The sequence below is a fragment of the Plutella xylostella genome, chromosome 20 (assembly GCF_932276165.1).
Source record: "Plutella xylostella chromosome 20, ilPluXylo3.1, whole genome shotgun sequence".
NCBI lineage: Eukaryota > Metazoa > Arthropoda > Insecta > Lepidoptera > Plutellidae > Plutella > Plutella xylostella.
In genome coordinates, this window is record NC_064000.1 from 7,863,238 (window position 1) to 7,888,957 (window position 25,720).

A 25,720-nucleotide genomic window follows, 5' to 3' on the forward strand; every position below is an offset into this window, starting at 1 on the left:
ACTTTTGGGCCGGGTGGGTATGTATTATTTGGTTTTGACGAAACAATAGTAGATTTTAGGTCTGATTATTTTTGTATTTTGAAATTGGGATCGATTTAATAAATATTTCTTACTAACTTCAAAAAACACTAATAGGTAAGACAACATTTTTTTTTTGTATTTTACAGACACACGATTGTTCTCAACATTTTAGTATTTTCTTGATTTTATTTTATTTTAAGTCGTTTTTTATCCTGGTTTTATCATACTGCTGGGCAGGAAAGTGCTTGTTCTGAGAATTATCGTAAAAACTATAATTTTTTGCAATGGTAACTGAACAACCGTTGTTGCCATGACAACAAATATAACAAATTTGACAAACTTTGAATTTGAAATTTTGTTGTTTTGTGCAGTTTTGTGTGGGTTGTGAAAATATTCAAGTGTGTTGTGTTGTTTCCTTTTATTCTTTGTAAATAGGAAGTTTATTATCTGAGTAGGTTAAAATATTTATTATCGGTGGAGCCCTTCAGAAATTTCATGGTTAAGTTTCTTTTTAGGAGATAAATAAGCTGAATTGTAGCTGATAAATAAAGAAGATGAGTTCCTACTTTATTGTTATATCAATAAAATAGTTATTGAACTGTTTTTTGACCTATATTCTGAGGACTTCCCTTGTTTTCTGACCCAGAAAACATTTGGTAAACGTATTTAAATTACATCACAATGGAGCAAGTTACAATATATTGTGAATATTTTATTCTTGTACTAACAAGAAGATAATGGGCAGTGCCTACATTAGGACTAAACCAAAGGTATTCTTTATTATATGCATTCTATCCACATAAAATATTTTCAGTTCATAATAAGGTGATACCTGCAACAACTTAACTTAACAACTTAAAACTTATAGCACTAGTAGCTTACCTACCTATAATAATCTACTTAGTTAATTTCTTTCACAATCTTACAACCTCTTTAACTAGATAGGTACACTAGCCTTTATTAGGTATTGGGTCCGAGGGTGCACACCTTAGTGCCATATAAACTGCACCTTATATATAGATGTCCGGCACACTCTGGAGTCTGGACCATCACACCTAATCTTACTGGCTAATCCTGCCATTGAGACAATGCCAGTCCAGCTCGAGTTATTGTGAACAACACACTAAAAAGGTGCTGACCTTCAGGATACTTCTTTTACAGTTATCAAAATGCAACAAAGCCTCTAAAGAATGTCATGTTAAAATAAGTCCAGAGAAGAAAACACTATGTGGTAACTTCACAAAAGTTGAGAGATCATTTGTCGTTACCGATCATTGTAAACACTCGAACATGCGTCGAGATCTCTTTAGTGTTGGCTCAAAGAAGGAGACCAAAGTGCTTAATCAAATGCTGGATGAGTTTGAAGGAGAGAAAGTGTTTCCATCCGATAATCCAACTTATGAAGACCCACGAGATGTTATAGGTGAGTTCTTCTGCTTTATTTCTGTAAATACACATAATTTCCATCCAATGCTTCACCACATGATAATATAATGGACTTCAGGCTTACTGGATCAAAAATCTTAGACAGGTAGTCCATAATGGTCGGATAAGGAAGGCAGAAGACCAAGTGATTTGGTGTTCCAACCTTTCAAAAATATCATTTCATGAATACATTTTTATCTTTCCATCTATCTTCAAGTCTTAAATCCAAACTCTTCTATAGAATCTCTCATAGCATTCAATTGCCAACCTTATTAATAAGACCAAGCATTTAAATGGTCTTGTATCCTATTTCAGGGGCTCCACTCAAGCCGCCTCGTAAGAGAAACATGCAGACCGCAGCCCTGTCTCCGCGGCTCAGCAAGGAAGGGAAGTCACTACTGAAGGAACAGAAGCGGAAACTTACCAAGAAGTATGAGAACCTGATTACAACTCTCATGGACCGGTGTGAGGATAATGTGTCGCTGGTTAGTGTCAAGTTATTGTAGTCTGGTCTATGTTTCTGGAATTTATTGTAAAGTTGAAAACATTACATTAGTGATACATATTTTGTGAAAGTTCTAATAAGTTTGAATCACAGTGCCAAATATTTTGGTCTGCAAGGCTAGAATGTTAAATGCTTGTGCTGCATAAAATGGGCGGATATTATACAATTATCATCATAAGCACTGGACATGTGTCTCTTTAAAATACAATATTTTTTTAATTTAACCCACAGCTAACTCAGAAAGAATCACAGATAGCGAAGTTAAAGGAGAAACTGAAAGCGGTCCTGGAATACAACAAGTTATTTGCCGATGAGAATGACAAGCTGAAGGAACAACATGCCACTATGCTCAGCTACATTGAGGAGTGTAAGGTAATCTAAAATACTTTTATAAGTACCTAATTAAACTAAATTGGTTAGATCTATCAGTATTTGAAAGCCAAAAACTTTAAGCAAATAGGTACTTACCTATTACTCCTGCGGCCGCTACACGAGTTTGTTATCGACGTCGACAAACTCACTTAATGCGCGATAAAAAACAAACAAGATCTGTATGTATTTAATTATTGCATACAGATCTTAATAATTGTTAATAAACTATGTATTTTTTTAAGGGCGTGGTGCGTGATTCGGAGTCCCGCAATAAGGATCTGGAGTTGAGGAACCAGGAGCTCGAACAGCGAGTGAGGACGTTTGAGGAGATTGATAGAGGTTAGTTAATAATCATAAATCAAATCAGAACATAACTAGTTACGCAGCGTGTGTCTAATCCTACTATAATTATAAACACGAAAGTTTATGAGACTGTTTGTTACTCTTTCACATTAAAACTACTTTTGAAATTTAGTAAGTAGGTATGCCATAAGCTGACACCCAGGATCCCACCATAGGATAAGTTTTATCCCGGAATTCCCACAGGAAAGCTTTTCAAAGCAAAGCAAGGATCGCGGAAAACAGCTAGTAATAAAATGTATAGGCGGAATGCCCACAGTACTCGATTTTAAAGGTTATGCACTATTAACAAATAATAAATAACTGTTTAACCCTCTGTTTCCAGACCACGAAGCCACAGCCATCCCGCTAGTAGAAGTATGCATGAGCTGCAACACCAGGCAGCTGCAACTCACTCGACTGAGGGAGACCAACTCGCGGCTACAGGCTGATATGCAGGCGCTTAAAGACTTGTTATATAGGTAAAGCATTTTGTACTCACCAGATTATGTCAAACTGTATCTATAGAAAATAATACTGCATTCACTGTATGCGTTTGGCTTACTTTCGACAAATGCCACCCCAGCACAATATAGAAACTTACACACACTAATATAGAAACTATATTAAGATGGCGGCTTGTAAGTCACATAAAGAAGCTGTATAGAGATGGCGGCGTGTAAGTCACGCAAATAAAGACACAATATTAAGATGACGGTCGATAGATAACACAGATAAAGATACTATAACATGAATGGCGACCGTCATTTTCACACACTTTCTCTATCTACCTACCTCCACTAACGGCTGGTACTTGTGCCTACTCGGTATAGTCCCCTAGTAGAAGTATGTATGAGCTGCAACACGAATTCGCGAATGCGAATGCGAATATATATTCAGTTTGTGTTCAAAATTGGCGCCATTTGTATGGTTTGGTGGCAGTCTCATACTGAACGAGGTACGTTCGGTTCTAGGCGCATTCCGAATCAGACTAGCCAATACAAGACGCAGTTTTTTAAAAAAGTAGCTACACTTTATTAACTGACTTCAAAAAAAGGAGGAGGTTCTCAATTCGTCGGGATCTTTTTTTTTTTTTTATATTTTTTTTTATGTATGTTCACCGATTACTCCGCCGTTTATGAACCGATTTTGAAAATTCTTTTTTTGTTGTATTGGGTTGAGCTTCCAGGTGGTCCCATTTTTTTTTCAGAATTTTATCTCACCCCCAAGGGTGGGTAAAGGGGTAAAAACAGGGTATGAATTTCAATTTTGGGCACATATTAACCGATTCTAATGAAATTAAGAACGTAAATATAGTTCTTATAACAAAAAAATATGATGGTGACCTTGAGCTGATCTGATGATGGAAACGGAAGGCAGTCAGGGGAACTCCTCAACGGTATATAGCAACTACTTCGTGTTTAGGCTTGAATGATTCGTATTGATTAGTAGGACATTTTGGTATCATTTGCACCTTACTTTTGATTGAAAATTATTACAAATAAACTAAAAACTATTAAATAAAATAATAATTAAAAAAATTAAAAAACCGACTTCAAAAAACCACTAAAATGTAAGAAATAATTTAAGGTTTACACAAATTCTACTCGTATGAGACAGTACAAATAATACCTAAGCAGGAACTGTTCTTTTTTGAAGTTGGTGCCATATTTCTTCAGATTACTTTGTCACCGCACCAACATCAAAAAAGAACAGTTCCTGCTTAGGTATATTTGTACTGTCTCATACGAGTAGAATTTGTGTAAACCTTAAATTATTTCTTACATTTTAGTGGTTTTTTGAAGTCGGTTTTTTAATTTTTTTAATTATTATTAAGCTCCGTAACTCTTACGACACATTGCGACTGTGTGCGGTTTCTGAGGGCGACTTACACGAACCATTTAAACGTATTTAAAATTTAAATCTATGGAATCACTGTACTGTCAAAATACGCTTTTTGTTTGTTTAAAGAGTTTATTTACATTTAGGTCATATGAAACTATTTGAAGTCGGCTCGATTATAGGCTATTTCTTCCAAACGCAGCCATACTTTGAACTGTGGAGCCATTCACCTTGATGGCAACTTAAAAACCTCGCTTGGGTTGACTCAGGGCGCTAGGACCGAGCATGCGTGTTAAAATGTAAAATTAGTAAAAAAGTACATATTTCGGCATTTTTAAATTTTCGGAATTACCCGCACATCGTTTATTAAGAAATGAGTTAAGTTATTTAAATAGTGGTTTTTTCATCCAAAAGATTGCCGTTTTTGTTCACGAAGTTGTGAGTTTAAAAACCCTAACTCATATTTTTTTGTATTTTCTGGACTTAGCCGACTAGTTGGAACATTTTATTATGAAATTCTGTGGATCGGGTAATTTTGAATTATAAATATCACATAAATGTGTAAAAGTACTTCTGTACAGTTCTAGGCAATATTACGATACATATTTATGCGAGGTTAAAGTTTATCGAAAAATACTCTTATGTACCTTTAGCTTAAATTAACTAAAATTAATTTTTCGATGTAATCGGTTCCCGCATATGTTCGAATTACGAAAAAATATCAACTTTTTAAACTTAAAAATTTATGAATTCCGAGAGTATTTACAGAATTCTATGAAACAGAGTTTTAGGTTGTATATTCAAGTATACAAAGCGACGTTACATGAATAACCCAACCAGTTCTGATAATGTGACAAAATACGAACATGTAGCGAACTCGACCAAAAACCTTTAGGAATAACCCACCTTCACTATATCTACAGTTTCGTTTCCCAAAGTAAATAAATAATACCAAGTGATAAAGTGACCGGTAATGTGATAAAGAGGGTAACTTGTAATAAAAAGGTTATAGATGAATGGATTTTGATTTTGTTAACCTACCATTATTTTCAAATAGTTTTTTCTAATAAGTACTGATATTCGCAAAAAATTCGCACAAAATTTTGCGAATGCGAATATCCAAAAAAATGCGAATGCGAATATTTGTTACATCACTAATAGGTACAGTCGGCAAAATAGATAATTTTTCCTCTCGCTATCTACAAACAGTATCTTTTTTGCTGTGTGGTGTTGTGGGTCCTATCTACCTAGCTTGAGCGGAGCTAAAGTGTTTGTGTTTGGGTGGTATTAATGTTATTACGGCTGAATGGTGTAGTGGTTATAGTGACCCTGACTGCTATGCCGAAGGTCCCGGGTTCGATTCCTAGCTTCTTGGGTGTTGATATTTATATTTAGTATGTATCTATCTATGTATTTGTGTAGATATATCAGCTGTCCGACACCTATAACGCAGGTTCTGTCTAGCTTGGGGTCGGATGGCCGTGTGTGAGATGTCCACACATATTTATTATTGTCATTATTAAGGATAAATATCGCAAAGAAAAAAAAATGTTGGTCACATGACTTTGGAATAAACTTATTTTGTCAAACAAATGTTGTTCAGAATGAGACTCTGTTTTTTTTTAAATCCTTGTAACTCCATATTCCAGGCTAAACGTCCAACTAGCCAAGTACCAAGAGCGGCTGCGGTCCAGCCCCCACTACTCTGGGGATACGCTGCATGGAGATAGGACAGAGGTGGTGCATAAACCTGCTGCGGATGTGTTGGACTCGCTTATTGCGTCTAGTTTGGGGTATAAACAAGGTGAGTGTGGTTGAACCACGGTTGCTTTTATCTTTTCGTATATAAAATAACAGATTATGGTATATAAAGAAAAAGAGATAAGTTGACACCCTCTTCCTTATTAAAATCTACTGCCGAGTTATATACATATCATTCGAAGATAACTTATTTAATGTGTGGGTATTTATCGATTAATATTCTTCAACTCAAATGGCACAAAGTCTCTTATACTTAACCATTTTTTAATTAAAACAAAACAGATGATAAAAGTTAAAAATTGTTCCCTAAATGACCATGTATAAAATTGGCATACGGGATACATAACATAGTAACTTTTCCCTACATTTATTAAATTATTGTTTTTTATTTTTATTTCGTGCTCCCCAACTTTTACAACACCTTCTAACTAACCCCTAAACCCCTCCACAGATCGTCCCAACTCGGAGGCATCTAACAAGAGCGCCCAGGACACCCCAATACATCAGTCCTCGGGTCGGCTGGTGGATGTGTCCGGGCTACTCAGTGCACAGGCTATAGGTACATAATTATGTTGTTATTACTTTTATATGTTACTTATAGTAGTTAAATGTTTTTCCGTGTAAATTCTGTAGCGAAAAGTAGCCTATTTGTTATCATAAAAAATGGTTCATCCGTTTTCCAGTGAAAAAGTAACAAACATCCTATTATCGCTAATAAAGTGAAAGAAAACATTGTGAGGAAATATTTACATCTTTCATCAAATCTGGATGTGTGAACCCGCCAATCCACCGTGTCGGGAAATGGCCTTAGCTTAGGAAGATAGTTTAGACCTAGGACGTTGGACAAAACTAGACAAATGCTAAACATTGTCAAGATATTGTCAAATGTCTTATAAATGCATTAATTCCGTTTAAAATACCTGTAAATAGTGTTTTATGGTAATACAGTAAGGTTACATTTGAGTCAGTCACTAAACTTTTCTAATCTTCTTTTAAGCACCCCTCTTCGACGCGTACCAAGAAAACCTGCAAGAGAAGGAGAACCTAATACTAGACTACGAAAAGCAATTCGAATCCCTCAACAAAAAATCCAAACAGATTATAGACGAAAACAAAACGTTACACGAAAAAGTTACTTCATTAGAAGAAGAGTTACTCTCTGTCAGTAGAAGAGAGAAGAAGATAGGAGGAGAGAAAGAGATGGTAGAGATTGAGAAGAAAACGTTGACCGAAAGAGCCGAGAAAGCGGAGGCTAAGTTGAAGGAAGTGTATGAGTTGTATGAAGATAAAAGTAAGTAAAAACTCAATCACTCTTAAAAATCATTTTTATCAACAACCGTCCATCGCTGGACTTGGGCGTCTAAAGATTTTTTATCTTTATCTTTACCTTCTGCCAAGTTCCATCACAACACTGTTAAACTTTAGAAGATCTGTTAAACATAGAAGATTCACACTTTGCCCCGCATCACGTGCGTGTTGCGTGTCGACGGACGAGCCTACGTTACGTACTTGCGAGAGTCCAGATCTGCATCGTCGTGCGGGTTTTTTACGCACGCGTGAGTAGGTACCGCGAACGAAACCGTAAACGTAGGTGCATTATGTGGATTCACTGCAGCTCTGGGGGTTACTCTATATGACGAAATATTTAGTTTCTGAGCGTTGCTGCGCGATAAACGTGCCGATTGCACGACAGCTCTCATTCGTTAGTTTTTCGCCAGTATAGAAGTAATACAATGATTCATTTCCACTTTCAAAACAAAGTCGTGCTTCGAAAATCACGCGAGCGTGGTTGGGTTTGGTATAAACTGCAAAAAGTTGCGTTTTCTCGATTCGGAAAGTGGCGCCTCTGGTGGAAACTATAACGAAACTTTTGACATCAGGAACATTTAACAGAATTTGTTATCGTATGTTAGCACATTGGTGTGTCTATTTCTCTATATAAATAAATAACCTACATTTCCCACCACGCTTTCCAGTGCAAGCCATGCTCCGCGACTATGAAACGGTTCACCGAGAGTACTTCACCACAAAGAACCTTCTCCTAGCGTCGGAGACGAAGATGTCTCGCCTCGACGCCGCATTGAGAGAGACCACGGTGCCTGCTGATTTACACGAGAGAAGAGTCAGGGACTGTCAATGGTGAGGATATTAAACTATAGCGCCATCTATTGACTGTATAGTGAACTATACTACAGCGAGTGTGGCGACATCTATCATCCAAAAACCATTTCTAGACAAATTTTATATTTATATTTTCGGGTGCTGTCTGTATTTGACAGATGTATGATTTTAGAGCGCTAAACTATTGTGTTATGAGTGTCTAGTTTATGTGGTAAGAGGCAATATTACATCTTGCCGTATGTGTGTCAGAAGCTTCCTATTGTAGCCACTGTGGCGCTATCTATCGTCAAAAAATGCGAAGGAACGCCGCCATTTTTGATTGTTACATTATTTGCGAGCGTTATACAATGTAAATACATATTACGCTTAGAAGTGACATCATGTCTCCGTTCCATCTCAATGTTATGCATTTAACTTTATGTATGCGTTTGAAATTCAATTGATCGACGCTAAAAGCCTTCTAAAGGCCAAGTCAAAATAAAATGACACAAACATAATTACTAACCACATAAATATTTCTTCGACAGCCTTCTAGAAGAACTAAAGCACCAATACCAAATGGAGCGAGAACGAAAAGACGAGCAGTTGGCCAAACTGCAACAACAGAAGAGCGAGACGGAAGATAGGTTGAAGAAAGCGAGTGAAGAGTTGGACAAGACGAAGGAAGAGTTGGCCACTGCTTTGAAGAATGTTCGGTGAGGTTATAGTTATGTTAAATTCTACTAATATTTTAAAAGTGAAAGTTTCAATGTATGGATGGGATATTTTGTTACTTTTCACGGGAAATTTGGCATGTTTTAAGCTGGTTTAACACATGCTACTATTTATCCTGGAATTCCCATGGGATTTCCTTTTGTCCAAGCGAAGCTCGTGGGATAAGTTAGTGTGGGTATAATTTAGTATACGAAAGATGACCAATAAGTGCTGTAGAATAGCTTGTGAATTTTCTCGGTAACCCCACCTAAGAAATTGTACAGAGGCAATGCAAAGCCTCAATTTAACCACCAAAACCCACATTTACCACTCTGTACTAAACAATCAACTAAATTTTACTAATTTCCCAACAGTCTATACCGCAAGGCAGCTGTAATATTCCGTCAGCGATTAAAAGCGAGCGCGTCTGTGCGACGGAGCAGATCCAACAACTCTGCACCCTTGAGGGAAGCACTCATGAAACTTAGCAGGATCAAGAGCGAGATTAAGGTGAGATTGTTGTAGTATGTAATTGTAGAAAAACTTCGATGAAAATTTTGCCTTTTAGAAGAATCAATGGGATATGCGGTAAGAGTCTTTCCGAGTGTATCATCTGTATCTAATACATCCGGCGCGACCCTGGACAGTCAGCGATCAGGCTAATCTGACTGGCCAATCCATAATTATTTTGATAAACCCTGTCTAGCTCGTCGGGCTAGTGTCACTCACACGCTAAAAGAACTTGAATTTTAAGAAATAAAGTTAGTTTGTAAGCCATTTTCCCTTAGCACGAAAAGAGCTATTTTCACCCCTCTTTTCATTCAATTCTTACTTACAAACCAATCATGATAATGAAAATCCATTAATCTTTATTCATCCACCATTCTCTATCTCCCAGGCAGTTAAATCCCGCGCCTACAAATCTCTAGAAGAGCTAGAGCGTCGTATAGTCCTACAAGAGTCTAGAGCGGCTCGAGCTGAAGCAGCACACAGGAGGGAGATAGGCCGCGCCCAAGTGCTGCTGGAGCACAAGGAGAGCATCATCAGGAGCCTTATTGACAATGTAGCCGATGTCGAGGAAGTCAGGTGGGTTTTAGACACCTGTAAAACCAGGTTTTAAGTGTTCTACAGATATTTTGCGCTGTTCAATATCGTGTATTGTGTTAAACACTAGTTAAACCATGTCTAAAATGTTTTGTGTTAAATCACTGGTTAAACCTTGTTTAAACGTTTCTTTAATAACGCTGTCGAATGCCCTATAAACCTGTCTATACCATTATAAAAACTCGATAAACGTTGTTTAAACCACACTGAGTTAGTTTAAACACTCGCTAGAGTTGTCGCGTCGTATAGTCCTACAAGAGTGTAGAGCGGCTCGAGCTGAAGCAGAACACAGGAGGGAGATAGGCCGCGCCCAAGTGCTGCTGGAGCACAAGGAGAGCATCATCAGGAGCCTTATTGATAATGTGGCTGATGTCGAGGAAGTTAGGTGGGTTTTAGACACCTGTTAAACCAGGTTTAAAGTGTTCCACAGATATTTTGCGCTGTCAAATATTGTAAATCGTGTTAGACACTCGTTAAACCAGGTTTAAACTATTTAGTAGCAATAATATGTCAATACAGATTTTAGACAGTGTTAAAAAGTTACAGATAAAACTTTTTTGAACGTTGTTTTAACATGTCTTTGGTAACGCTGTCAAATGCCCTATAAATATGTCTATACCATTATAAACACCTGTTAAACTATGTCTAAACCACTCTGACTTACCAAAGACACGTTTAAACTCTAGTTAGAGTAGCTGTCACGTCGTATAGTCCTACAAGAGTCTAGAGCGGCTCGAGCTGAGGCAGAACACAGGAGGGAGATAGGCCGCGCCCAAGTGCTGTTAGAACATAAAGAAAGCATCATCAGGAGCCTTATTGACAATGTGGCCGATGTTGAGGAAGTCAGGTGGGTGGAGGATTCATTGAAATTGGTTCAGCAATCCGCCAGCATCGTCAAAATGTAACAAAATTAAACTAGACACATGTAAAATTTGCACTGTCAAATATTGTTTTAGACACTCGTTAAACCAGATCTAAACAGGTAAACAATAAAGTATCTAGGTCTTAGTCTTAGAATTTAATATTAAACACTGGTTCAACGTTGTTTAATCTGTTATTTGGTGACCCTGTAAACCTGTCAATACTATTATAAACACCCGTTAAACTATGTCTAAACTCTAAACCAACCTCGAGTTGTCGCGTCGCATAGTCCTACAAGAGTCTAGAGCAGCTCGAGCTGAAGCTGAACACAGGAGGGAGATAGGCCGCGCCCAAGTGCTGTTAGAACATAAAGAAAGCATCATCAGGAGCCTTATTGACAATGTGGCCGATGTTGAGGAAGTCAGGTGGGTGGAGGATTCATTGAAATTGGTTCAGCAATCCGCCAGCATCGTCAAAATGTAACAAAATTAAACTAGACACATGTAAAATTTGCACTGTCAAATATTGTTTTAGACACTCGTTAAACCAGATCTAAACAGGTAAACAATAAAGTATCTAGGTCTTAGTCTTAGAATTTAATATTAAACACTGGTTCAACGTTGTTTAATCTGTTATTTGGTGACCCTGTAAACCTGTCAATACTATTATAAACACCCGTTAAACTATGTCTAAACTCTAAACCAACCTCGAGTTGTCGCGTCGCATAGTCCTACAAGAGTCTAGAGCAGCTCGAGCTGAAGCTGAACACAGGAGGGAGATAGGCCGCGCCCAAGTGCTGTTAGAACATAAAGAAAGCATCATCAGGAGCCTTATTGACAACGTGGCTGATGTCGAAGAAGTCAGGTGGGTGGGGGATTCATTGAAATTGGTTTAGCAATCCGCCAGCATCGTCAAAATGTAGCAAAATTATACTAGACTCATGTAAAATTTGCATTGTCAAATATCTTTTTAGACACTCGTTAAACCAGATCTAAATAGGTAAACAACAAAGTATCTATTAGGTCTTAGACAGTGTTCAACAGATGTTTATAAAACTAACAAATATTATAAATATTAAACACTGGTTCAACGTTGTTTAATCTGTTATTTGCTGACGCTGTAAACCTGTCAAACCATTATAAACACCCGCTAAACTATGTCTAAACCACACTAAGTTATCAAAGACAAGTTCAAACACTACTTAGACGAGTTGTCTTGTAGTATAGTCCTACAAGAGTCTAGCCCTGTAGCACAGGGCACTAATAAGACGTGATAAAAGTTCTCTGTCGCGCTCACTCTTGAGGCAGAGCGATGTGAGTGACGGCGATGCAAAACTTTTGTCACGTCTTAAATGCGCCCCGTACTAGCCCTTCTGGAGCAGCTCGAGCTGAAGCAGAACACAGGAGGGAGATAGGCCGCGCCCAAGTGCTGCTGGAGCACAAGGAGAGCATCATCAGGAGCCTCATTGATAATGTGGCCGATGTTGAGGAAGTCAGGTAGGTTTTAGACACTTGTTAAACCAGGGTTAAACTGTTTTGTGGTATTCTAGTAAATCTAGGCTTTAATATTTGGCGCTGTCAAAATATGGTGCAGACCCTCCTTAAACTAGGTTTAAACTGGTTTGTGGTAATGTATTAAATCTGTATTTGAGGAGGGAGGAGTGCATCATCAGGAGCCTTATTGGCAATGTGGCCGATGTCGAGGATAAAAATATTAGTATGAAACCATATAAAATGGCCAGAAGCTATTAAAGGCTTTTTTTTTACTAATTTGCACATGCTATCTTGTAAGAAAAACAAAATAGCGATTATTTAATCTTGCAATAGACCAATAGCAGCCGCGCGGCATACGACGCACAGTTTTGACACATTTTACCACACATCCATCTAAGACCTTTGTGGTATCTAATCATGTTTTGTTTGGTAATATAATACTCTCTGGCCCTGGGATATATACCAAAGGGATGGAGAGAGGTGAGGGTAGTATTTTTACCTAAACCAGGTAAAGATGACTACACTTCTCCGAAAGCCTATAGACCCATCAGTCTGTCATCATTTCTTCTAAAAACTTTAGAACGACTTTGCGATAGATATATACGTGACGGTGCACTTTCTGTGAAACCTGTTCATCCTAATCAACATGCGTACCAACCAGGTAAGTCGACAGAGTCGGCTTTACACACAGTGGTAAGCAAAATCGAAAACTCAATATTGTTACAACAATCCTGCCTTGCAGTTTTTTTTATCGATATTGAAGGAGCTTTTGATAAAACTTTGTTCAATAGCATAAGTAATAACCTTAAAAATCATGATGTAGACCCGGTCATCAGTGCCTGGATAACAAATATGCTTAAATCAAGAACAGTATCTTTTACTTCAACAAATACAATAAGATGCAAAGTAGCAAAGGGATGTCCGCAGGGTGGAGTGTTATCTCCATTGCTGTGGGTTTTAGTTGTGAATGATCTACTTTGCGAACTAAATAATAAAGGTTTTACAACAATAGCCTACGCCGATGACATCACTATTCTCATCGGGGGCTTGTTTGTTAACACCTTATGTGAAAGAATGCAACTTGCACTAAACATTATAGAGGAATGGTGCCATAAACATGAACTGTCGGTGAACCCGACCAAAACAGAAATGGTGCTATTTACTAAAAAGACTAAAATAGGCAATTTAAAACTACCTAAACTATTTAATACAACCTTAAAGTTGACAAATGAGGTAAAATATCTTGGCGTATGGCTAGACCACCGTTTAAGCTGGTCTAAGCATATTGACAAGACCCTGAGTAAAGCAACAATATCTCTTTATCAAACTAGTAAACTTGTTGGATCTAAATGGGGATTAAAACCGAAGCTATGCAAATGGCTGTACACAGCGGTGGTCAGACCTATAATAACCTATGGAGCAGTAGTGTGGTGGCAAAGATCAAACCTCACCACTGTGAAAAACAAACTACGACAGTTTCAAAGACTTGCATGCGTTTCAATCACCGGATGTATGAAGTCAACCCCAACAGCCGCCCTAGAAATAATTCTAGGACTTCCACCGCTCGATTTTATCATCAAGCAGGAAGCTAAAGCGGCGGCGATAAGGCTAAGTAACCTGGGACTCTGGTCAACGAATACCACTGCACAGGGACACAGTCGCATACTTGACATTGCCAAGTTGTCGGCTCCCGGGTGCACTGAATGCAGCGACACTACTATAAAGACGTTTATCTTCAACAGAAGCTACACTATCCAGCGAGATCAGTGTGGCACATCAGACGAAAACAATTACGACATCAATATCTACATTGACGGAGCCAAGAACAAGAAGGGCAGCGGTGGAGGTGTCTTCTGCCCCGAACTTAATTTACAATACTCTGTCAGCTTCGGGAACAAAGCTACTGTTTTTCAGGCAGAAGCTGCCAGCCTACTTGACGGAGCTACACAAATAAAAGACACAAAAATAGCAATATCTGCTTCTACACAGACAGTATGGCTATTTTAGGTGCCTTAGGCAAAACTGTAACAAAATCTAAATTAATTTTAGAATGTCACAGAACACTGGAAAACCTAAGCATTTCAAATAATGTAACAGTACAATGGATTAAAAGTCATAACGACAACATAGGAAATTGCGAGGCTGACCGACTAGCAAGAATGGGATCAAATACCCTACCAATAGGGCCAGAACCATTTATTAGTTTGTCATCAAAGGCAATAAGGCAATGTCTAACCGATAAAACACTATCTGAACACAATCAGGAGTGGAAAAATCGTGTAGATTGCAGACAAACTAAAGCGTTTATTGTATCACACAACCATAAACTTACACGCTACTTACTCAACCTGTCCCGTAGTAATATATCATTAATGGTAGGATTAATAACAGGACATTGTTGCGTGAATAAACACTTATATACCATAGGTAACTCAACTAGTCCCTTATGTAGGACATGTAAGGAAGTAGATGAGACGGTTGAACATATTCTGTTAGCTTATCCACCTACTACAGAAACAAGATTATCTATTCTTGGACCAACAGAGCGCCTACCTCAGCTATTACAACACCCAGGCCTGCTACTCCAGTTTACTCGGGAGCTAGGCTGGCTGAGCTGAAATCAAGGGGATATGTACAAAGGTTCCACTCGAGAGAGCCACGTACAGGAACTTCACCCCCTATGAGAATAGAATAGAATAGAATATTGGTAATATAATTCAAATTATCCATTGCAGATTAAGTCAAACGAACACGCAGCGGCTACAAGGCATCGTCAGCGACACTTCCCCAGAAGACAGACCTCAGAATACGGAAGAGAAGAGAAGACAGAGTAAACTGACCTTCGCTCATGGCGGGTACTACCAGGAGACCAGGGGCGAGAGGAGAGGAAGCCACTCTTAGTAGCAAGAGGAAGATGAGATAATACTTCATTGATGTCGATTCTGAAGGCATAAATACTAATTTTACAGCTGTAAAAACCTTAATTCTTTGTTTAAAATTGGACTCTATACTGTAATCCGTAAATCTAATTTTCCCCTGGCAAAAATGTCAGTTTCAAATCACTAAAATTAAATTGTGTGCATTTAGAACCAACATCTTTATATTTATTATTAAAACATTGGGTGTTTATATTTATTGTAATAAATAGCGTTAGTTTCTAAACTAAAATGCGACTGCTTCGAACTAAATGTGAGTTCTTTGGAATTATTGTACAAGGGGATATTTCTAAAGGTACCATCTATTCTAAAGGTCAGTATAGTTGAAATATGCACTGCCACTTTTTGAAATTCTATTGTAGTCTTGTCTAGTGAATCTAATGATAGTAACGTACCTATAATATATTCTAGTATTGCCTTATACATTGTCACCGTCTTATATATATTAATATGATGATATAGGTTATACGTTATGCCAGATAAATATAGTACAAATGTCAATAAGCTACGATTGTTCATGTATTTCAAGTCTAAATAGTCAATTAGTTCCTATTTTATTTTACCCTCTATGCGTAGGTACCTATTGGTAGTCATTGTAATGAGTTTAAATTTTATTGGTACGATTTTGTACGATTTTATGTATAAGTAAATTAAGTATTATTGTAAATTTACACTTACTTTATTGATACTTAACATTATAATGCGTGTAAATATTGTAAATTGTGTTATAAACGGTTATTGGCCTCGATTTATTAATGAAATCGTCGTTGCAAACGAAGGATATACGTTGAAAGGTATAAAATAATACCTTTCATTATTGATTGAAATTTTATTATTTCGTACGATACGATAAATTACCTAATTAAAAAATCTCAGTCATGTTTAAAAAAAAGCTACAAAAGAGATCTTATCTTACATCAGATATTACACGTCACAATGTACCTATATAAATAATTAGAAATAGCAACAATGTAAGTATATTATGAATAAATACTTCTAAATATTATGTTGTAGATCATTTTATTATAATGTTTACCTATGAAGTTAGGGTTTCGGTTGCTAAAGAAGAGTATGGTTAATGTTGCTAACAGGTAACCAAAATACTGATCTACAGGAGGTACCTACTGATCAAATGTCATAATATTGGGTTTATTTCGCCAACTTTAATGCTGATGTATAGGGCAAAAGGCGTCCCAACCTACGATGGCTTGTAGTCCCATGGCCTCCACTCCATGCATGGCTAATTGAAAAACTCCGTCATACGAGTCTGTCAGTGTGTTGTTTTACAATTTCTTCTCCGCTGCAGACAGTATGACGTAATTACTCAAGGTAAGATTCATTTTCAGTGACGCAGTTTCACATCAGTTTCACGGTTGTTATACTGTTGTTAGCTATAACGGACAATGTACATATTTTCTTATCTTTTCCTGACGACATTTCTAGTATTTTCTGGGGTGCTCGAAAGGAGCCACTTTGAGTGTCGCCCCGAGTGACTATACTTTATACATACTTCAGGAGGTCCCATCCTATCCTATCCTGGGCATTTGGTGACGGCTAATCTGTGGTGACAATCACAGTGGAAAACCCTACACCAGCAGCTGGATATTCTTTAGATAGCTATCTAAAGTCTGATTTTCTATCTTAGATACTAAAAAGACAGATTCTGAACTATCAACAGTTGATTGTCCCGCAATTAAGTAACGTATCGTTCTATTTCGACTGAATCTGTAAATTTAGTATAAATAAAATAAAATAAATAAATAAAACACTGCTTTGCTGGTCAACGATAGAGAATAAAGGACGCGTCTGGTGTACCACACCCTGTAGAAGTCAAAGAAAGAATCAATATATTTTAAAAAGTAGTGAAAACACGCTACCGCAATGTCTCAGGAAAACAGGTGTTATGCTAATAAGTACATAATTGCAAATGCAGACATGGATTTTCGAAGTAGAACGAATCGCCGACTCTACGTAAGTAAAAACAAGAAGTGGGAAAACACGAAATAAGTAAGTATAATGAATGTTTTTAAAGCCCCAATATTTCGGTGTGTTTGCCACTCCGCCAGGTCCAGTCATCTGTTTTGGGTGTTTCTAGAACATTATCTTTTGTCTACTTCCTATTTATCGTGAAGTGGTGTTGTTTACCTAGAAATTCGTTTAATAATCAGGTAAGTTAAAGTACTAGATTAGTTATAGTTCCTAAATTAGGTCTAACCCTAGGATTAGCAAAAAAAATATACTTACCTACATAATAAAGTTTCTCAGTCTGGCTCAGTAAGTATGTCAATGTACCTATGGAAGGTTGTCTGGGATCAGGGAGAGATCGCTATAAGCTATTCTTTTGTACATGTTGTTGTCATGTAAAATTGTTCATTATTTCTTAGTACAGTATAAGTAGTAGGTACTCTTCCTATCTACTTATTTCACTGTCAGAACTCCACCCTGTAATAGCGTTTGTTTTCAGACATGCTCCTGAAATGGTTCCTTCTGGCTGTGCTGGCTTCCATGTCAACGGCAAACAGTGACTACCCATGCGAGCCTGATGACCATTATGTGCAGAATGTAAGTATTTATTGCATACCCCTTTTAATGCTAATAACCACCTAATAACCCATTGTCCATTTAACTATTTGACCCATATAGTGTATCTTCCTCATATACTTAGTGTATCTTTTAGGCTTCCTCATTAGTATAGCAGTCGTAAAGCCCCTTTGGGCAGATTGAAAACATCTAACAGTCGGGTCGACAACTGTCTCAGCACAAGCTAGGCCAGCGTAGTGGACTAGGCCTGAAAACCCTTCCTTCAGTTGAAGGAGATCCGTGCCGCCGTAGGGGCGTGATGGGTTGTGATGAAGACAACACAAGATTGCAAAAATATTATTTTAACAACAAACCTCCGCTTCCAGTTGGGCCCCGTAGACACTGGCCTGATCTTCGTGAACCCCCGCGGTGGCAGCTACAAGGGGGAGAAGCTCTGCTACTGGTTCGTGACTTGTCCCGTCGGCGCTGACGTCATCATCGACTGCCCCTTCGTCGACATTCCTGAGGTGCGTTTGAGAGTAAACTTAAAACTCGTTTTGGTGGGAGATAAGAACTCTACAGGGTGTCGCAAAAAGTGGTATTCTAAGCCAAACACTTTTGCAACGCCGGTATAAGAAACTATGGCTGTCAAGAGAGAACGGCCGGTGGATAGAGAGTTCATATAGCTACTTACCCTAAAGTCAACATTTTAATTCTTCGAAGACAATCCGCTTTTCCATTCCGTAATCCGCGTTAATCACGGACACTTATGCCATTTTTAATAAAAAAAAGTAGGTACCTACCTTCTTTTAACTGTATTATGCTAAAGACCTAAAATGCCACGTTGTCCACCTTTATTTACGTATGAATATTGTCCCCAGTCTCACCTCTGCAAACGCGATCGTCTGCTCATCAAGAGAGCTACAAGTCTAGCCCCTCAGAGCTTCTGCGGAAACCAGACCATCAGCACTGCATCTTACGGAAACGTCATGGGAGTTTGTAAGCGCCTTTTATTATTGTTTTTCATCTGAGGAAATCTTAGGGTGTTTTTAATAGCGTGCGGATTTCATCACGAACGCGGGGTTGCTTCGCACGTGTGACATTCGCAAAAGTGTTATTTTCATAGTTATAATTATTTATTGCAATGCGTGGAATACGCACGTGGGACACGAGAAATTGGCGTGTGATCCCGCATGCTTGAAAAAATCCGAATGCTATTAAAAACACACTTAGCCTTTGGGGTAAACGAAGTAAGCCTTCTGCATGAGAGTCGAGGCAGCGTCTCGGCAGTCGCGACAAAGAGGCGCGCCTTCTCTATATTTTCTATATGTTAGCCCAAGACGCTTACTGCAGAAGTCGAGGCGGAGTCGCGGTGCGGGCGAGGTGCAGGCAAGGCGAGAACTTGACATTCTAAATGACACATTCCCCGCGAGACATTGTTCTCTGCGCCGATGGGACGCTGCCTTGACGCCGTCTCGACTCTGTGGGCGAAGCGCCTTTGTTTGTTTCAATGTATTTATTAAGTAAACATAAAAAACACAGTACAATTAATAATGACCCACAAAACCAGTTTACTGGTTTGTCTGTGGATTCAGACTTCACTCTTAATAAACTAATTATATTATATTCTATTTTTTAAGAAACTTGACAATAAATTTAACTTGATACTTGTTTAAATATCAGACAATAGGTATCTAGATTTTAATTAACAAATGTTTTTTTAAAAATCTTGAGAATCTTGCCTTATTTGTATGAAACAAATAAGGCAAGACCCTGATTTCAGTAGGTAGATCAATATGCTTTCCTTATATGCGTTCGGTCCGGTGCATCCTGGGCAGTCAGCGACGGACGCTAATCTGACTGGCCTATTCTTTTACCACCGTGATCATTCTTCTTACTACTACATTTGTGTATCATAACTGTTTTATTACTATATCAGATCCAAGTAAAAAAAAAAACACGCACTCACGCCTTGTACTAATGTACTCCCTTGCGGGGTAGGCAGAGGTGCATTGCTGCACCCACTTTTCGCCAGAGTGTTATGTTAGTCCCAATGTAATAGGGGGCGGGCCTATTGCCATTTTACGGGCACATCCAAGACCCGAGAACAAATATCTGTGTTTAAACAAATATCTGCCCCAGCCGGGAATCGAACCCGGGACCATCGGCTCAGTAGTCAGGGTCACTAACCACTACGCCATTCGGTCGTATCTAAGTAATTAATATATTATCGTATTTTTCAGCATTTCAAGCCCCGGAGGACACCGAGGGTGGTCACTTCCAGTGTCAAACATCATGTAATTTTGCATTAAAATACTAGTGTGTGTGTTTATTGTTCGTTTGCAACTTTTAGGCTCAAAAAATAAAATAAAAATCATAAGTAAATGGATAAATTTACTCTATTTGTGTTTTATTTCTAATTTTTTTTTGCTCCAAATTATTCATGAATACCTAACATATATTCTAATAATACATATATATCACTTTTAGCGATAAGACCGCCTATTGTGCTTACTCTTTTTTGTTATTTAATGTATATGGTTCTACCTTTTTTGGCATAAGATTTATTTGCCTAATCTCGTATTGCATAGTAACGTTTGGTCAAAGTCTCGTTACGCCGAAAATTGTATGGCATAAATCTCGTTTAGTAAAAAGTTATTTCGCATAACATTGTTTAGCCTAATAATGGTATGGCCAAATCTTGAATAGCCTAATAATGCTATGGCATAGCTTTATTAGGTTTATACAAAGTAATAATATTCGTTTGGCTTTAACTTTGACGGAGCGTCTCCCTACATAGCGCAAACTGGTGCCTTGTATTGTTTCCGCTGTTTGGAAAACGCTTCGCTCCGCTTCGCTGCGCTCCGCTTTGGTTTTGATGAACATGTGCCTAACCTAACACGCTCCTCCTCGCTTTGCTCGTCGTCGCACCTATTTTTAGGTTTCGATCTCATGGGGTTTGTAATAATTATATTGGTCGTTAACTTTCGATTTTTTGATCATACAATATCGTGATTTTCGGGATGTAGGAGAAAAATACCACAATTTGTACATTTACTACACACTTAATATATTATTTATTAAGATAACATTAGGAGAAACAAGATTATACATAGGTATAGACGAACATAAATTTGAGCAAACGAAACTTAGGTGTTTAAAGATTGTGCCTTAAGAGTTTTAGACGAAACGAGCCTTATGCCACATAAGTCTTGGCAAAGTGATGGTTCGGCCAAAAAAGTTTAGACCATACGAGTTATGCGAAATGAGTTTTGGTCAATAAAGATTATGCGAGATGAGCGGAACCCAATGTATATTGTGTGTTTTTTCAATAAAGTTGTATTGTGTGTGTTGTATTTAATACATATTCATAATATCTAGTTAGTCCCTTATTCTAAAAGGTAGACTAAAATAGTACTAGTTGAGAACTCATCATAGTCTAGAGTTTTCATACAAATCAGTAGTCTAAAGCCGGGTCTAAACCAGATCTATCTCTATCTATCTATCTATAGTAAGTGGGCTTATGTTTGTTATCCTCCTATGGCTTATAGGTAGGCACCCAAATTATAAAAACCGGTACAAACGCCAGTTTCTCATTGAAAATTAAATATGAATCTGGACGCTAAGCTTAATTATATTTAATGCTTACATGCTTAGGCAGATTTACTCATAGGGGAACTGTAGGTCGCGTGTAAACGAAAGCACCCTATAATAAGTACACGCGCAGAGCGGTGGTAGCTCAGTCGGGTAAGCGCCCGCTTCTCACGCCAGAGATGCGGGTTCGAATCCCGGCGCTGACATGTACCAATGAGTTCTTTTAACTTAAGTACAATGTATATACCATCGCTCTTACGGTGAAGGAAAACATCGTGAGGAAACCTGCATATCTAGATCTAGCACATCAAGATATGGGAACCCACCAACCCGCAGTGGACCAGCGTGGTGGTAAATGGTCCAAGCTTAGGAAGGCAGTTTAGACCTTGGGGATATGCACAAAGGTTCCACTCGAGAGAGCCAGGTGCAGGTACTTACATCCCCACAGAGAATAGAATAAAGTGCACGCGCTGAATTTGACGAGAGTTTGGAGGGTCACTCTATATGACGAAATTTTTCATTTTATTTATTTATTCATTCACAACATGCTGTCATATTTGAAAACTAAGTTTCCAAGCGCAGCTGCGCGAGCCACCACTCTATCTTGTTGCACGACAGCTCTCGTTCGTTTGTGTTTCGTCAGTATAGAGTATCCCTCCTGAAACCGAGCGTACTACATACGAATAAAAAATGACGAAACACGTAGAGTCATAACCACAGTGCGACCATTTCATGTCTAAATTCATGTGTAAAAATTCTAAAGAATCACTCAGATTTCAGTGGATGTTTCTGAATTCTTCTAGATTTAGACACTAGTGTTATGTAGCTTATTAACATTATAATATTGTCAACAGGTAAGTATTGTATTCTTAACTCTAGTTTGCTTCGGTTTTCAAGAGGCACAAAATTGGTCTAGGTAATGTCAAGAGTTATGCAAAATTCCAACAAACGAACGACAATGTTTTATGAATAACGTTTTCAGCAGAGTTTCAGCAGGATACGTCTGAAACAATAGCAGTGACGAACAAACTGTTCATTTGTCTCGTTTTGGAGGATTATTATTTAGAAGCAAGTGTATTCGACAAGAATAGAAAAATCTTTGCAAGTGGCACGTAGGTACACAGGTACAGAAGTCGTTATGTAGAGTCATTCGTCAACTGGCTACTGTGAAACTGAAAACTGTAGACCTCTGAAATACTACCTATTTGTACTAAGTATTCATAATTCCTCATAATTGATTTAGGTAGGTAATTAGATTTGATGCTATACTTAAAAATATTGGCAAATGGTTTGCCGGTATTATACAGAGTGTTGCAAAAAGGGTAAGTATAAAAGTTACGTGACCAGCAAAGTTTCTATGGAAACATGCTATACACGGAGGTTTCGGCTTAGTATGTAGGTACCTATACCATTTTGATAGTGTAAAATTATGTAGTATATTGATATTGGTTTTAAATGTTTTCGTTTGATATTATTCTGTACGTACATACTGTACTTATACCTTTTGTAAATATTTAGTAGTACTTAGTTATAAATAGGCTGTTTTTTATTTATTGTGTCACTTCACTATTGTATTGGTGCATAACTGTCAGAATAGTGTAAAAGTTTTTGTTGAAATAAAAAAAAATAATTTTTGAGCGCCTTAGATTACAGTATTCAAAGTCGGTAAGTACTTAAGTATATATTATATTATTCTTTTCAGGTAAATTTTTACTCAAAAATCTCACAATGGCTCACGCATATTTAGACGCATGTTGTGTTTTTGTCCGAAAACAATTGACTGTTCTGTTATTCGCCATTTGTTATTCCTCTAAATTAAGCAAGTAGTTAGTAGTATAGATTTTCCAGCAGCGTAAAACTAGTGTCAAATTTTATGCTCTTATGTTTGTACTTATATGTATTCATTACAATAGCTTTACAAATACTAACGTGGTATACCACATTAGTATTTGTAAAGCTATTGGTATAGTATTTATAAATAGGTACTCAAATTGTTAGTTGGTTGTACCTAAGAGGTCTAGTTACTTAGGGATGGGCCATTTACTATATTTAATGGTGCATTAATTAAAGCCCTTAAGAAAACAACAAATTCACATGAAAGAGCTGAAGTATATGTATATTTGTATAACTTATGAGACATTTAGTTTATTTACTTTCTATGGTAGAGTCCGATCCACCACTGAAGTCCGAAGACGCTCACAGCACTAAATTTTAATGACAGACTTGTGTCAGATGACACTGTCAGTTCCTATGGATAAGTAGTTTAGTTCCTGCTTTTGCCGTAAGACTTCAATGGTGGCCAAATGGTGGCGCAGACTCTTTGAGACAGCTAGTTTTTAAAAACGTCACTACATGTCAATTCGTCAATTTGGTTTCACTAGTTAGCTACTGTTCAGAGACTTGTCTACTAAAGAATAAAAACTAAATAATTATGCCGGGAAAAAACAATCGTTATGTTAATTAGGGTTTATATACCAGATGTTGGTCGCGAAATTACCATAGTATTTGCTCGACTTCACAAAAGAAAGGTAAGTTTTGTTTTTGCCAAAACGTGTTACCTAGAGGCTAATCACTGAAGTTTTCAAGTGTTTTTAAAATTTTATTAACTTGTAAAATATCAGCTGATCAAATATTGATTTTAGTAGGTACTCGTACCTAAGGTATTTATTGTAGGTAATTAATCGTGATAGGGAGTGATTTTTTTTCATGAGTGGTCATTGTTTGCCGTAATGAGTGAACAGTTTAATATACTTAGGTGTTTTTAGTATCCCCAAGTATTTTATCCACTATATAAGTACCTACTTCTCTCTCTCAGCCTTCTGTAGTCCACTGTTGGACATAGGCCTCTCCTAACGATCGCCACCCCAAACGGTCACCCGCCATCTGCATCCAGCGGCTTCCCGCTACCTTCCGCAGATCATCAGACCAACGGGTTGGGGGGCGACCGACACGCCGTTTGCCGACACGGGGTCTCCACTCCAGAACCTTTCTACTCCAGCGGTCGTCGGCTCTGCGGGCTACGTGGCCAGCCCATTGCCACTTCAGCGTGCTAATCCTTTTGGCTATGTCGGTAACTTTAGTTCTCCTGCGGATTTCTTCATTACGAATCCTATCTCGCAGGGACACGCCTAACATAGCCCTTTCCATAGCACGCTGAGCAACTCTGAGCTTGTGGATAAGCCCTTTGGTGAAGCACCACGTCTCGGCTCCGTAAGTCATCACTGGCAACACGCACTGATTGAAAACGTTTGTTTTCAGACACTGAGGTATGTTTTCAGTGAAGATGTGTCGTAATTTCCCGAACGCTGCCCATCCGAGTTGGATTCTACGAGCTACCTCTTTATCGAAGTTGGATTTACCTAATCGGATCACTTGTCCTAGGTAGGGATACTGATCGACAACTTCGATGGTGACACCTCCTACAGTTACGGGCGATGATGAAACATGTTCGTTCGACATGACCTTTGTCTTGTCCATGTTCATTTTCAGCCCAACTTGTTTAGAGGCATCATTGAGGTCTGTGAGCATTTCGCCTAACTCCTCCAGCGTTTCCGCCATAATAACTATGTCATCAGCAAATCGTAGATGAGAGATATATTCGCCATTGACGTTAATGCCCAGTCTTTTCCACTCTACAAGCTTAAAAACATCTTCCAGTGCACAGGTGAACAGTTTCGGAGAAATAACATCTCCCTGTCTCACGCCCCTTTGCAACTGGATCGGTTTTGTGCTATGTTCGTGTAATCGAACTGACATTGTGGCAGCATTGTACATACATCTCAACACCTCGATATAGCGATAGTCTATATGGCACCGCTGAAGGGATTGAAGCATCGCCCAGAGCTCAATAGAATCAAAGGCTTTCTCATAGTACCTACTTATACTTTTATTATTATTTTAAGATTGAATGAATGCTTCTTATAAAAATGTTTAAAATAAACTTTGTAAAATTGCACTTCCACGGTTCTTGAGTCCAGTTTGACCATAGATAAGGTGGTCCAAATTTCCGGAAACATTAAAATCACACCCTGTATTAGCACCCTTTTTTACCCGATTGGCGAAGAAGGAGGGTAATGTTTTTAACTTATGTTTATTTATTTAATATCATGTGATAGGAAATATCGTTGGATAGG

At 38.0% G+C, this 25,720-nt stretch overlaps 2 protein-coding genes across 2 annotated transcripts; both read left to right on the plus strand.

Moving 5' to 3' along the window:
* Positions 1-1,003: 1,003 nt before the first annotated feature.
* Positions 1,004-16,254, plus strand: LOC105383463 (trichohyalin). Its single transcript, XM_048628101.1, has 13 exons — positions 1,004-1,444; positions 1,762-1,931; positions 2,183-2,323; positions 2,566-2,662; positions 3,009-3,144; positions 6,154-6,308; positions 6,717-6,824; positions 7,263-7,556; positions 8,242-8,404; positions 8,914-9,081; positions 9,454-9,589; positions 9,978-10,165; positions 15,273-16,254. Exons 1-13 carry the CDS (start codon positions 1,312-1,314, stop codon positions 15,436-15,438), a joined length of 2,055 nt encoding a protein of 684 aa, XP_048484058.1. The 5' UTR covers positions 1,004-1,311; the 3' UTR covers positions 15,439-16,254.
* Positions 16,255-17,490: 1,236 nt separating this feature from the next.
* LOC105388738 lies at positions 17,491-20,390 on the plus strand. The gene is made up of 5 exons (XM_048628258.1): positions 17,491-17,641; positions 17,938-18,035; positions 18,380-18,520; positions 18,875-18,992; positions 20,237-20,390. Exons 2-5 carry the CDS (start codon positions 17,940-17,942, stop codon positions 20,311-20,313), a joined length of 432 nt encoding a protein of 143 aa, XP_048484215.1. The 5' UTR covers positions 17,491-17,641; positions 17,938-17,939; the 3' UTR covers positions 20,314-20,390.
* Positions 20,391-25,720: the final 5,330 nt, after the last annotated feature.